A 15,541-nucleotide genomic window follows, 5' to 3' on the forward strand; every position below is an offset into this window, starting at 1 on the left:
GTTTTTTTGTGCTAATGCTTTGAGAACATTAGTAAAGACCATGTAACTCTAAACGAACATCTGTTAACATTGCTAGAAGAGTGTTTGTTCCTAACTTTGAGAGAATGTTGCTAGAATGTTAGCCAAAGTTCTGATAATGTTCCTTGTTAGCTGGGTGGTTTGAAAGTAGTGGGTGGTAGAATGAAATAGTACTGTTCAGTTTTTGGTTAAAAATATCAACCACAATCAAGCAGAAAATTGTAGTGGTAACTGCATTATTTGATGGAGGCATAGTTCTGGGCCTGGTGTTTGGAGGTGTGTATAACGGGTGACCTTAATCTACAGGCTTTGGCATAGGCTTGAAAGAGCTGGCAGGCACAAAGTGATTATTCTAATCACCCAAAGGGCCTGTTTCACAATGTGCATCTGTGTTCGCTGGCCTATTGGCAAGAGGCTCCATGATGCCATTGTCACAACTGCAAACACGGTACACATCTTTGAAAACATAATCCAGCAAGCTTTCAGATCCCCAGGGCTTCATTTCATTTTATAGGCCTTTGAAAGCGAGCAGGTTTCGTTGGTTGAAACACACGCTGAACTCTTTTTCTCTCGTTTTCTTCGGCCATCTCCTCCTCAACCTTGGCCGTCCCAGCCTCTGACCTTCCCTGAACATCATTACCTCCTCCATTATATGGGAAAATATCGAGATTTTATGATAATAGGAAGAAACGGGAAGGCAAAAATATTGAGGTGAAGGTTAAATCTAATTGTCTGTCGACGCAAGGGCATCAAAGGGCTGAAATATATTTTATAAATTAAAATCAATATTTTCAATTTCTCTAGACAGTCGTTTGCCTAATTCAGCGCACATTCTGTTAATTACAAAATGGCTCATTATTGATTTGCTTTCGTCTCACCTTTCAAGTGTCCAAACAGCCCACATTCCATTAAGGTGCGAATGTTTTGTTCTTTGCAGCGCTCACCATTTCTTTCTTTTTTTAGATCTTTGTCTTAATTATAATTAAAGCGTCGTTAATACGCCCGAATTGTGGCGATATCGGAAAACGCCTCAGATCCGTTCGTTTGTCTAACGGCTGAAATAGGCATTGGCACGTAACTGCTGAGATTGCAGATAGAAAGACTGCACAGAGCCATTGAGCGTGAATTTGATTGGTGACTAGGAAGCTAGAAAGTTATCTATATAAACAAATATCCTGGAGGACCGGAATGGAAAAGGAGCGACTTTGATTCTGAGACAGTCAGATGTGTGACGTGAGGTTGGTTTCTGAACAAGCCTCAGCGGTCGCCACTTGAAGCGGCTCTCACCTGCGGCAGACTGTTGATTTAAGATAGCTTTGATGTTCATTAACAGTTCTCCGGCTGATGGGAATGAAAGCTATCGGCACAAGGCTGAGGGCTGGCCAACGTGCCAGACCTCGCCTGTCTGCCGGGCTGATCTCTGATTAAGTGTTACGCCTGACGGAGATTGGGCGGATGTTTGAAAATTAGACTTCCAACAATTTACGCCCAGAGATTATGCAAATTGAGGCCACCTCTGACCACGGAAAATCTGAGGCTCTTCTTTAAAGACGCACACATACACACTCTGTCTTTCTCTAATGCATGTGCTTTTTTTCAGGAAATGAGTTCACACACGAACAAGGTTAAAAAGATGCAGCTCTAGCAATTATTTTTGAAAGTCATATATGCTGCCTGGTAACAAGAGACAAATATAAGGGTGTTTCTTCAACAATGGGCACTTTTAGAAGATACACGTCTGGCAGCTTTGTACACGGACACATGCATCATAAGAGAATTATGTCTCATTTTTGTTCCTGAACCAACAATGTCATTTCTATCACATATCAAACTGGTGTATTTTGTTTTCCTTGCTAAGTTAAATTTAATGATTAGCATTCTATGTATTCAAAATGCACACTTGAGTAATGTTTTTGAGTAATTTTTGCACAATTTGACTCTGCAAACTTATAATTGCAACTTTTGAAAAGTCAGAATTGGGAGATATAAATGTGCAATTGTGAGAGAAAAAGTCATTTTTTTTATATTTCATAGTGGCAAAGGTGTTCCATAATTATAGCCTCATTGGAAATGGTGCACAATAAAATATTCAAAAAAAAAAAAAATGTAGTGCAATGAAAATATATGAAATCTGTTTGAATTAAAATCAACCCCTGAGAAATGAAAGTGTCTACAATTTGAAGAAATGCACACATGAACGCTCACATCGTCCAGACTTCACGTTTCTCTGCACACACATACACACATTCATTTATTGACCTCAATTTCTCATCTTTAATGTTTATTGGAAAATAAATAATTGATCACATATTGGTAAACTCATTTCCTTAAGTGAGAGGAGAGGAAGGGTGACTTCTCTATGCCCAACATTCAGATTATTGAATTTTCAGAAGAAACCGACTCGTATTGGCTGAGAGAGTTTCAGCCATATGAACTAAAATGGAGTATGTTGGGTCGTAATGATATAGAGGGTGATTTGTATTGACCGACAGTTTCGCAGCGCTAATGTTTTAGTATGACATCACTGTCCTTGCTCTCTCTCTCTCTCTCTTTGATTGAGTCCTGACTGAACGAGAGACAGTGGCCGCCTCTGGCGCTTTCAACATTGCTGGGCTTTTTTGAACTCACAAATACTGAATGATAAGTTTGAAAAGTGACGTGCAATTAATGGAGCGCAAGAGAAGAATTTGAGAATTTTCAAAAAGGCAGCAGCAAAATGGAAATAATTTGTGCAGATAGGCTATCGTAGAAGACAACAAGCGGCTTTTAGCGGAAGGATGAAGCGTTTTAAAGCAGAATGAAAGCACTTTTGGTGGCCGCTTCTGTGTTGTACATTGAACGTTTGAGATTGCATTGTGGGAAGAAACTATTTGAAATGACCCCGACATGTGTACATAGGTGATTAAAAATGTATATTCATTAAGACTTGAAACTTGTTTCAAAAGACTGCTTACTTTGAGATAACATACATTTGAATTATAAAGCTACCAGTTGGGGAGGGCCTGTAGAGAACAGTGTATATAAATAGTGACTGCCTACTTACATTTTTCTTAAAGGAAAATAACTGTAAATTTAATAGGGATGAGTCAGCTAGTCAGCTATAATCTAGATTTTTTAAAATTGTATTTATATATTTATTTGAAAATGAGTGGTGATAATCAGAATCATTCAGAATTTTCCCCACCTTCAATTTTAATTTAAATTTTTATTATTTTTATTGATAAATTGTAATCATTATTTCTAGTGCTGTCAAACGATTAATCGCGATTAATCACATCCAAAATAAAAAAAATTGTTTACATAATATATGTGTGTGTACTGTGTATATTTATTATGTATATATAAATACACACACATACAGTATATATTTTGAAAATGTTTACATGTATTTAATTATAATTATACACAGTACACAAACAATCTACAACCATAATCGTTTGACAGCACTAATAGTTCACATGTATTTATTCATTAATAATTTTCATAGTTTCATATTTCAATTTCTTTAATTTTATTTTCTTAATTTAATTTTCAGTAGAAATCATTGATAATTTCAAATTGTATTTTCAGTCAGTTTATTTTATTAGTCATTTTCATACACTCTAAAAAAATGCTGGGTTAAATACAACCCAGTGCTGAGAGAAATATGGGCAAAGCCAGAAACTGGGTTGTTTTGACCCAGTGGTTGGGTTACTGCCCAGAAGGTTAGGTTAAACATTTAACCCTGGGTCAAAACAACCCAGTTTCTGGCTTTGTCCATATTTCACTCAGTACTGGGTTGTATTTAACCCAACATTATTTAGAGTGTACTTTCTTAATTTGTTTGATTTTTTTATCTTTTTTACTTCCGTTAATTATTTTCATAATTATTGATCCTAGTTTTAAACAAGCTGCAGAATTATCCGTACACAATACACAGTTCATTTTACATGATCTGAAAGCTGTGAGATTTGTCTAACCTCGAAGGGCATCTTGTTTATATATGCATCCATAAAAGAGCCTCTGCGGTTTGCTGCACTGTGTAACGTTGCAAAGCGTGATACACAGGGCAACCGAACCTCCTGCAATGTTTATGAAATGTGGGCTCTGCCCACCCCTCAACCCCACCCCCCCCAAACACTTCCCACACAAAAGCCAATGAGAGAAATTATTGCGCTACAAAGCAGTTGTACACTTTTATGGCTTTGATGCGGAGGCTACCTCCCGTCGGCCAGAGCATCTGCTTCACTGTAATCGCTCTCAAAGCAATAAAACGGACTAACTCTCCTGTGCATCCCCCCGGAGCTCACTGCTGCTGCTGGTGCTGCATGCTCCCATCTCTCATTCAGCGGCACTTACTGTCTCGCTCTCTCTCCGTTTTCATCTAGCCCTGCACCCTTCATCGTTCAAAATGAAAGTGCATAGTCTAAGTTGTTTATCCTGTAAATATTCAGGCTAAATACATCTCATATTTATTTTCCTCAGGACACATTCTACACATCAAAGTGAAGCTCTTGCAAATATGCAAACATGTACGCAGCATATTTCAAAAATGGCTGTCAGATGGGCTGCCCGGCATGAAAGGAGAAAAGAATACATGATGTGACTAATTAATCTTTATTCGGTTTTTTTAAATGCTGCATTTTTAAATGCTGCATTTTATATATATGTGTGAGTGTGTGTGTGTGTGTGTGTGTGTGTGTGACCCTGGACCGCAAAACCAGTCATAAGGGTCAATTTTTCGAAATTGAGATTTATACATCACCTGAAAGCCGAATAAATAAGCTTTCCATTTATGTATGGTTTATTAGGATCAGACAGTATTTGGCCAAGATACAGCTACTTGAAAATCTGTAATCTGAGAGGACAAAAAAATCTAAATATTGAGAAAATCACCTTTAAAGTTGTCAAAATTAAGCTCTTGGCAATGCGTATTACTAATCATAAATTAAGTTTTGATATACACTGAACAAAATTATAAACGCAACACTTTTGTTTTTGTCCCCATTTTTCATGAGCTGAACTCAAAGATCTAAGACTTTTTCTATGTACACAAAAGGCCTATTTCTCTCAAATATTGTTCACAAATCTGTCTAAATCTGTGTTAGTGAGCACTTCTCCTTTGCCGAGATAATCCATCCACCTCACCGGTGTGGCATATCAAGATGTTGATTACACAGCATGATTATTGCACAGGTGTGCCTTAGGCTGGCCACAATAAAAGGCCACTCTAAAATGTGCAGTTTTACTGTTTTGGGGGGGTCCGAAAACCAGTCATTATCTGGTGTGACCACCATTTGCCTCACGCAGTGCAACACATCTCCTTCGCATAGAGTTGAGCAGGTTGTCCACTCCTCTTCAATGGCTGTGCGAAGTTGCTGGATATTGGCAGGAACTGGAACACGCTGTCGTATACGCCGAACCAGAGCATCCCAAACATGCTCAATGGGTGACATGTCCGGTGAGTATGCTGGCCATGCAAAAACTGGGATGTTTTCAGCTTCCAGGAATTGTGTACAGATCCTGGCAACATGGGGCCGTGCATTATCATACTGCAACATGAGGTGATGGTTGTGGATGAATGGCACAATAATGGGCCTCAGGATCTCGTCACGGTATCTCTGTGCATTAAAAATGCCATCAATAAAATGCACCTGTGTTCGTTGTCCATAACATATGCCTGCCCATACTGCCACCCCACTGCCACCATGGGCCACTCGATCCACAACGTTGACATCAGCAAACCGCTCACCCACACGACGCCATACACGCTGTCTGCCATCTGCCCTGTACAGTGAAAACCGGGATTCATCCGTGAAGAAAACACCTCTACAAAGTGCCAGACGCCATCGAATGTGAGCATTTGCCCACTCAAGTCAGTTACGACGACGAACTGCAGTCATGAGCTTCCCTGAGACGGTTTCTGACAGTTTGTGCAAAAATTCTTTGGTTATGCAAACCGATTGTTGCAGCAGCTGTCCGGGTGGCTGGTCTCAGACAATCTTGGAGGTGAAGATGCTGGATGTGGAGGTCCTGGGCTGGTGTGGTTACACGTGGTCTGCGGTTGTGAGGCCGGTTGGATGTACTGCCAAATTCTCTGAAACGCCTTTGGAGACAGCTTATGGTAGAGAAATGAACATTCAATTCACGGGCAACAGCTCTGGTTTCTTACATAGAAAAAGTCTTAGATTTTTGAGTTCAGCTCATGAAAAAGGGGGGCAAAAACGAAAGTGTTGCGTTTATAATTTTGTTCAGTGTATACTAAATTTACTAAATATCTTTATGGAACATGATATTTACTTAATGTCCTAATGATTTTTGGCCTACAAGAAAAATCTTTTTTTGACCCATACAATGTATTTTTGGCCATTGCTACAAATATACCCCAGCAACTGGTTTTGGGGTCCAGGGTCACATGTATATGATTCTGATACTAGTAAATTATAGATAAATGTTCTTGTATTTTAACAAAGGTATGTTAACCTTAACCAGTTAACCTAACCAGTAATGGGAAGGTAATGTCTTCCTTTATAAATACAATAAATTGGTAAGTAAATTGTAGCATTCATTTTGCTGTATTTCACTCTTTTATATAGTAAGACAGCTGTGGCGCACTGCGTGAAATCAAGACATGTCCAAGGTGACAAAGAGTCAAATGGAACAATCCTTTTCACCTTTCTACATCACGCAAACCCCTTCCTTAAATCTTAATTTTTTATCAGCCAAATGAAAGATTCAGTGCACCTATTAGACATTTATATGATCTCCTTTTGAAAACCTGTAATGTTAAAGAATGGAGCAGCTTTCACAAACCCCCTCTCTCTTTCTTCCTCTCAACCATTTCAAATTAAGCCTCTTAAAAGTCATTTTCACCACCGATGCCTATTAAACTTAATGATCATTTAACAGCAATACAAAGCTTTCTGTTTTCACCCAGCCTCAGAGGTCTGTATGCCTCCTGTAGTTTGGTTATTACTCATTGTTAGAGTTTGGGGCTAATTGCGGGTGTAGATGGAGGTAGGGCACCATTCCTCACAGCTCAGATTAGTTGAGACTTGTGGAATTATAGTTCATTTGGCAGTTTATTACACAGCGCTCTGGAATACTTGATTCTGATTGGTCAGTCGTGGCATTCGGCAGTCAAATATTACATTATATAACTGCATATTTGACTGTCCCTAGCAACACTGGTCTATTTTTTGTATCACCCTGTTGTGTCTTTGTTCTCACACATTAAAACAATTTCACCTCAAATCAGTCCTTTGACCATTTAGTTGCTTATTTCAAAAGTATCTGTGTAATCACCCCGAGGGGAGTTCATTTTGCAGTAATGGAGTTTAAAGGGCTCATATCCTGCAATTTTTCCCCAGAAATCTACATTTTTGTACTAACAAACATTTTTAGTTTAGTTTTACTTGATCTTTTTTGCCTCTTATGCTTTCTTGCTGCTGTAGCTTTAAGGCACCTATGTGTAAATGACATTTTTATGATTGGTTAATGATGATTGGCTGAATACTGAATAGGAGTTAATGTATATATGTGGGCGGCATGTTAATGTGCTCATGATGGTGATGTCACAGTACATCAAACCCTTTATTACAAAACAGCATGAAAGGCCTGTTTTTAAATGTACATAATGGCAGTTCTCCCAGTGCTATTATTATTTATATGTACTATTTGTTAATAATATATTATTTTTATAAATATTATTCATATTTTTAGTTTTAGTCATTTTGTGTTTTGGGCATTTTTATTAGTTTTTGTTTTTATTAAATAATTATATTTAGCCTTCATTTATTTTCATTTCACTTTTAGTAATTTTAATACTTAGATTTTCCTTTTTTCTTGAGTAACTAAATTTGTTTTTCATCTAATATTTTTAGCTTTGTTTCAAGTACAACAATTTTTGGTAACACTTTATTTTAAGGTGTCCTTGTTACATGTTACATGTACTTACTATTATAATAACAATAACTAATCCTAACCCTAACCATATAGTAAATACATGTAGTTAATTAATATTACTCAGTACCTACATGTATAATTACACTGTAACAAGGACATCTTAAAATAAAGTGTAACCCAATTTTTGGTATCAATTTTACATTATCATTGTAACTCAAGATGCATTTACTTACTATAGTAATAACAGTAAATTGTGCATACATGCAACTAACCCTACAGAATGTTGTTAATTAATACTTAAATGTACAATTACACTGTAACAAAGACACCATAAAATAAAGTGTAACCCAATTTTTAATTGTTTTAGTTTAACACAGCTCCAAGCCTGTTTAACAGTCGTTCTTCTGTAATGGTTCCTCACGTATATACTGTATGTTTTCCTCACAGTGCCAGGCTTCCCATACCCAGCAGCCACGGCGGCGGCGGCGGCGTACAGAGGGGCACACTTAAGAGGAAGAGGGCGCACCGTCTACAATACGTTCCGGGCAGCTGCGCCTCCGCCACACATCCCAGCCTATGGGGGGTAAGTAACAACACTTCCTTCTCACATACACACACAAGTTCACCTTTAGTCCTCTCTTCTGACAAGCACTCCCCCTCGTCGTTGGGCTGCTGTAACGTGCATGCATCTCTACCTCAGCACACACAACAGTGCAGCATGTAGCCCGTGCATCCTGCAAGTAATGATGACAGTCAACTGTCATGCTGATCTGTCATGGTCGATGGCCTTAAGCGTTCCGCTTTTGTAATGTAACATTATGCAAATCCTGTCGAACAACTGAATGCAGAAGGATTTGTGATCTCTGAGCAGTCAAATGATGTTTCTGATTATTTTGGTTCTGATTTCATGTATGTAACTGCAAGCTGATAATATTGATGGAGGTTCTGTGGAGTTTTGAGGTGTCAGGGGCCACAGTCTACAGTAGTTTCCACTGCTGTCTTGTGTAAATTGACAAACGTGAAGGTTAGAAGATTCACAGCAAAAATAAATTTAACACAAATAATCAAAACTAAATAAAAACCTGCCACTTAAACTGTGATAAAAATAAATCCAAAGGAAATATCAGTGCTTGTAAGGCATCAATAGAATGTTTTTGGTATGGTTTTTAGTATTACTAAACTAAACACAAAATATAGATTGTATTTTTTTAGATTTGAAAGAATTATCAGCAATTTACAGCTTCGAATGTGGCTCAGAAATTATCATTGTCACCCTCAGCTGCATTTTAAATGCCAATAACCGATCAAGTGATATTAAAAAAATTAAAAAAATGTTTACAAAGAAAAATATAGCACATGTGAATGAAATCTGTTAAGAATGTTGGCCTTTAATTATTTTCAGAAGTGTGATATGGTTGGTTGATTAATAATAATAAATCATTAATTTTGTCCTCGTTTTTAACATTTACTACATAGATTTTTTTTTCTATTTCATTTTTTACATTTTGCTAATGACTAAAATATGATGTGAAGAAATTTCAGCTCTCTGTGGCCCCTGTACAAAGCCTTGACTCCTTTTTAATTTCTTTAAAAGTGCTTGTAGAGACCCTTTGTCACTCTTATTCAGTGTGCGTGTATTTGTTATTCTGTTCCACTAACCCTGGCTAGAGATGGGGTTGGTATTGCTTGCATGGGAACATGCTCTAATATTGATGTGTTTTGTTTGGTGTTTGTCTGTGTGTGCGTGTGTTTGCATCTTTCCAGTGTTGTTTACCAGGACGGATTTTATGGTGCAGATATTTATGTAAGTATTCGCATGCCATCCTTGAATGTTCATGTACATACCCCTCCCTCCCCCCGCCCCATTCATCCCTCCGACTCTAAACCAACCAGCTGATTCACTGTTCTTTCTATTGTTAGCATTTTTTGAATCCTACCTTTATTAATTGTCAAGAGACTTTCACACACAATAAAGAACATTCTTCCTCAGCCACCCGCAGCATACGAGTATCAGTGACAGAGGAATAGAGACTGTTGAGTTTATTGTCAGTTGTGGTGAGACTCAGTGACCTGAAATTGAGAACAAGAGCTGGGCATGCTGGGATTGTACAGTGTGAATCTCATATGTACTTGATACTTCCTTTTTTCTTGATTGTGAGGGGGTTAGATGATATAAAATGTTATAAAGTACTGTAGTTGTATAGTATTTTATCAGATTATTCCAAATTTGATCTCTTGATATTTATTTAAATATTTTTTCTAGTGTAATTTTCATGAGGAAAATGAGCAAGGGTAGGGTAGAGTTTTTAATGAGTGGTTAATGTTAAAATTCTGCAAATCTTCAACACATTCATCTGCGAGTTTATCACATTTTGAGATTAGTAGAAGCATCTGGAGCTTAGGTGGGGTAACTAGGAGGGACAGAAAGCTTGTTCTCCTCAAGGCCATGTCTCATTGAGCCTGACACAGCCTGATGTATCTCCCCCATTCGCCCTCCTCTGGGAAGAAACAAATTGTACAGGGTACAAATGTGAGTGGAGATGGCAGGAAGGCTGCTGTAACCCTTCCTCTGTTCCCCTGTCATTAGCGCAGTGCCACAGTGGCTGGGATTGATTGTTCTGCTGCGATAAGATCATCTAATATTCATTAGAAACTATCCAAGAACTGTATTTGTTTATTACCAATCTTAATTTGCTGAGTGCTCTGCTAAATGTACTGAATGTTGGCTGAGGTCTGGAAAATGAAGCTACGCTAGCATAGAACAGACAGCCTTAAAATGAGCAAGTTAAACAAAGAAAAACTGAATACATACCACATGCAGGGGTGCAATAAGGCAGGAAGATCTACCAAATATAAACCACACAGTGTGTGTAATATCTCTCCATTTAATCTGTAATATAAAGTGCTTTGCATTTCCCTCATGTGGTTGACTTTTTCATTTCTAGAAGATCCAGAAACGCCCCAAGGCTCACTGTAACAAACAAGTCCATTTGCAACATCAGTAATGACTGGAAACACTCCAACATGACCTGATCGTTTTGATCTAGGAACACAAGTTCTATCATTAGAAAGTCTCAGATTTTTCTAATGATGTAATTTTTTTTGTTAATAAGCATAACATAAGCCTGTTTGCTTCTAACGAAACAGAGTATAAGAATAAAAAAAATGGGTAACACTTTATTTAAGGTGTCCTTGTTACACGTTACATGTTTTTACTATTATAATAACAATAAATTATGCATAATTACATGCAAGTAACCCTAAACCAAACCCTAATCCTTACCCTAACCATATAGTGAGTACATGCAGCTAATTAATATTACTCAGTATTTAAATGTAGAATTACACTGTTACAAGGACACCTTAAAATAAAGTGTAACTAATAAATTGCTTCTAAAGATTCCAAAAATATAGACTTTTTTGTTGTTGACAGAATTAGGAGATTTATTTAAACATACGTTTAATTATTTAAGGCATCAGTAACAGGTTAAGTAAAATTATTATGGATTTACAATATTTTGCATATACTGTATTTAACAATATAATGTAATATAATATAATATGAAACCTTTTCCAGCTTGTGAGCTATGGCCCTTTGAATAGCTTTTAAACTGCCATTTGATGGGAAGCAGCCACAGCAATCTGTCACGCCACATTAAAGAGTCAAAATGACATTTATTATTTGAATCTAATGATAAAACTGATGTAATTTGAAAGCTGAGACTTTGCTTTATCAAAAAGCATATTTGAAATGTGCCTTCTTTTTCTCTGCCAATGCAAATAGTTTAGAACAAAGCTGCAGCTGAACTGTTTTTGAATCAGTGTTTTGAACAAATCGGCTGAGTGAATAATTAAATGACTCATTCATAAACACAGTTCCTTTTTCAGTTCAGTGTTTTGAACCAGTTGTTTCAATGAATGATTCAGTGATTCAGTGAATCACCCATTAAGACAGTCACTAGTTGCCACCTACTGGTATGTCAGTGTAACCTGCAATAAGAGTCAATGAGTAATCCCCACCATTAATGCATAGTAGAAAATAAACACTGAGAAGTCTCGGTGCTCTTTGACTATTACCAGGGACTGGAATTATTGTTGCATAATGTTATATATGCACATATAAAGCACTTGAAAAGCTGTATTATTCTGTATTATATCCCCCTGTGGAGTCTTTTCAAGTAGCTCAGGCCATCAAGCGGTTGTGTCAGGCACTCTAGTACAAGTATGAGAATCTCACCATGCGCATCAATAACCATGATAAACTCAGCATGTCCACATGCACTTCACAGACAGATACAAGCAGTCAGGAGTCAGTGGAGCCCTATCTATTCCTCTCTCTCTTTGTGAGTCATAATGATAAATTGTGGCCGCTCTCCAGATGCGCATCTCAGCATTAAAGTCCTGACCACTGCTCTCACCGCACTTGCACACCCTGTCAGTTTCCCTGAGGTTAGTTGACCAAGCCTAATGGAGCTTCAGAGACATGTAGATGCCCGCGGCCCCCGTCTGTCAGAGATGACAGCACTGGTGACTAAGGGGCCCCATTCGGCTGTCCTGCTCTGCAGCTCTTCACACCGGCTTTAAATACAGCCCAGATGCATCACGGCCGTGTGGCAGGCTGGGTGTTGCGCGAGTAAATTAAATGGTTTGTTAAGGGGCCGGCCACACAGTGGGAGTGTCGAATTACCTTGGTGAGTCATTATGGAAGGAGTTAGAGGACGGAGGTGAGCTGCGAGGAAGTGGGAGGGTGAGGAACATGAAGAAAGTTGTGAGAAGGAGCTGCTGTTATGTATGTGTGACTACAGCCAATTACTACAGCCTGAAGGCGTGTGGAGAACAGCAGGGTCAGGAGACCAGTAAGCCCTGGAGGAACCAAGAAAGAGCAGAGGTGTACAGATGGACTTATCGGTTAGTGTTTTCTGTGGACTGCTAATAGGAATGATAAAGGAAGATGTGCCTCCTCAAAAAATAAATGGATTAAGGAAAAAATCAACAGTACAACAATACAAAGAATATTAGGAAACATCATATTTCATCACATAAGCAAGAGTGCACTTTTTCTAAATATGTAGTCAAACAGCACAATTGGGGGGGGGGGGGGGGGGGTACTTTTCCAGGGAGTACTTATGTGTAAATAATATGTGTAGGTGTGGCACTTTAATGGGGGAAAGAAAAAGAACATTCTAGCTAAAGTGAAAACTTAATTTTCATCCGTTTTGAATTTAATTACTGAAGAAAATCAAGGTCTTAAAACTCAATCAAGTGTGGAATAAAATCAAAGACAAATTGCAGAAAGTATGGTGACAAGTTAAGAAAATGGGAATAAATATAAGTCATTCAGATAAATATTGTTATATTGATGAAACCATTTTTATAGTGCAAGTTTGATCATTTTTGTTGATGACAGCCTGAGCATCCAGACAGATGCACATTTTTGATTTTGTTTTTATAAAGGGGTATGATGGGGCCGTGAGGGTAGATAAGATAAAAATGGTTGGGAAACACTAAATTAGAGAACAGGAACTAATTGTTATATAATACAAAACTAAAGAAAAAGTCCAGAGCACAGTAATGGGAGTGTGGGAGTTATTCAATAAGACAGCTACATCTCGTGCCGTCATTGACTATGAAAAACATTGCTCAAATCAGCAGGCATATACGCTTTCGATTGCACGTGTTTGTTTGGCCTTTTTTCCTTACTGAACATCTGATGTTACCGTTCCACATGTTGAAATTATTCATTTCTCCGTCGTTGGCAAAAAGAAGTAGTGTAGTATGACAGCGCTACATAATTAATCCTCAGATGTATGCATGAGAGGAATAAGAAAGTAGGTTGAGTCACCAACATAAGGTTGCTGCTTTGTAATTAGATTATGCATATTTAATAGCTATGATTATAACATGTGCGTCCCCTCTTTTGGAGCATGCGGCGAATCGCGAGCGCCGATGCCGTGAACTCCGAGCGAATTAATGTGACATTTTCGCATGCCGCTCTCTCCAAAAGCACTCCATGCCTCTTCATCTCCATGAGATTCAGTCGTACAGTCTCTGTCACCGCACATAACATCAAACCGAACCCCCCCCCCACCCTCGCCCTTTTATTTCTTGTAAACACATTTTATAAAAAGTCCAAACAGCTGTTGTTGACGTGCCCATGTGAGCGCGTGTGTGTTGTGTTTCTAGGGTGGTTATGCTGCCTACCGATACACTCAGCCTGCTACTGCTACCGCCGCTGCCTACAGTGACAGGTAAGACACACACCGCTGCCTGCACACCACTGACAACACCACCTTACCAGGCCCTCCGGCGGAGCCCTTAACACCCACCCACCTCCCCCGCCAAGGCGGCCTCGTTCTCTCTCACCCTTTACTCCTCTGAGGTCAAACTCTCTCCCTTCGTCACGAGCAGAGGCAGGCGTACGCAAAAAAAAGAAGCCCAGCCTGATTTATTAGTCTAATTCCCCTTGCCAGTGGTGTTGGGGAATATCACGGTGCCCAGTGCAGTAATTGGCAAATTAAATCAAATGAGATGTCACTGCAAATGTAATGGTGAAACGCATCCATGGCGGAGCAACTGTAACTGTAGAATGAAGTGGGATAGACCTGACAGTTCCTCAGAGATGAGACAAAAGCCCGATTGGCAGGGCGACCAGAGGAAGTCGTCTTGGCTGATTTTGATTTCCTTTTCTTTTTTTCTCTCTCTCTCTCTCTCTCTCTCTCTCTCGTCAATTGTGAGTGTAAGCTTATTGCAGATGGCACGCAATCAAGAATAAAGCAAATTCGGAGCCTTGATGTGATTGTAAAACATTCGCATGACACAAAAGCATATCTGCTCATGACTGTTAATGCCAAATAATGATCGTAATGCTGTCATCCGACATGCAACAACTGATATTGTGCAGCCATAACTAGATGAAGCAACACTTGATTATCATGTCATCTTAGCAGTGCTGTCATAATCTGTCAACGGTGTCCCTGCATGCCTCTTGATAAGTTGTGTGTTGTGAATCTCACCCGAACGGTTGTGAGTGGTGCTCATCATCATTACATCATGTTTATGTAATCATCACGGGAGCGTTTTTGTGCGTGCATAGATCCCGGTGTCCACGGTAAAGGCAGATCATTAGCTGCGAATGGGGACCAAATGCACCCGGGCGCACTTTCTGATATCTGCCAGCCGTGAGCTGCATGTCGTAGTGTTTGTAATTGCTGCCAGGCTTAAGATCAGTGTGGTTTCATGATCAGTTCAATAACCACATCTGTACTCCTCACATGCAGGGACTTCTCTGGATAAATATAGTAGACTGTCCTCTGAGATTAAAGTCAGACCATCCTAAGAAACCACGGTATTGATTCCAAGGGCCCTTGTTGCTTTTCTGTGGCTTCTTGTTATGAGAAATCTGTTATGGTATAACGGTAATCTGATTTTCTGTTGGTTCGATTACTCTCAGCCTAGGCAATCATGTAATGATCTTATGCACTTGCTTGTCCAAGTTAAACATTTAAATATTTTATTTATTTTATTTATTTTATTTATTTTATTTATTATTATTTAATTAAGTAATAAATAAATGGAACACAATCCATTTTAAATAAAAACAGAAAAGACGGACAGTATCATTCAAAAGTTTGGGGTCAGT

At 38.7% G+C, this 15,541-nt stretch overlaps 1 protein-coding gene across 5 annotated transcripts in view; it reads left to right on the forward strand.

Annotated features, from left to right (window-relative positions):
* LOC306844580 (RNA binding protein fox-1 homolog 1-like) overlaps positions 1-15,541 on the forward strand; it is a 262,566-nt gene that overhangs the window by 234,737 nt on the left and 12,288 nt on the right. For 4 of the 5 annotated variants that reach the window (XM_079376815.1, XM_079376813.1, XM_079376812.1 and 1 more), the window contains 3 exons: positions 8,350-8,485; positions 9,667-9,706; positions 14,086-14,150. In XM_079376815.1, coding sequence (XP_079232941.1) covers positions 8,350-8,485; positions 9,667-9,706; positions 14,086-14,150 — 241 coding nt within the window. The remainder of the gene's footprint in view (positions 1-8,349; positions 8,486-9,666; positions 9,707-14,085; positions 14,151-15,541) is intronic. The other variant, XM_079376816.1, reaches the window with a different exon arrangement.

This window comes from Barbus barbus (genome assembly GCF_936440315.1).
Source record: "Barbus barbus genome assembly, chromosome: 3".
NCBI classification, from domain to species: domain Eukaryota; kingdom Metazoa; phylum Chordata; class Actinopteri; order Cypriniformes; family Cyprinidae; genus Barbus; species Barbus barbus.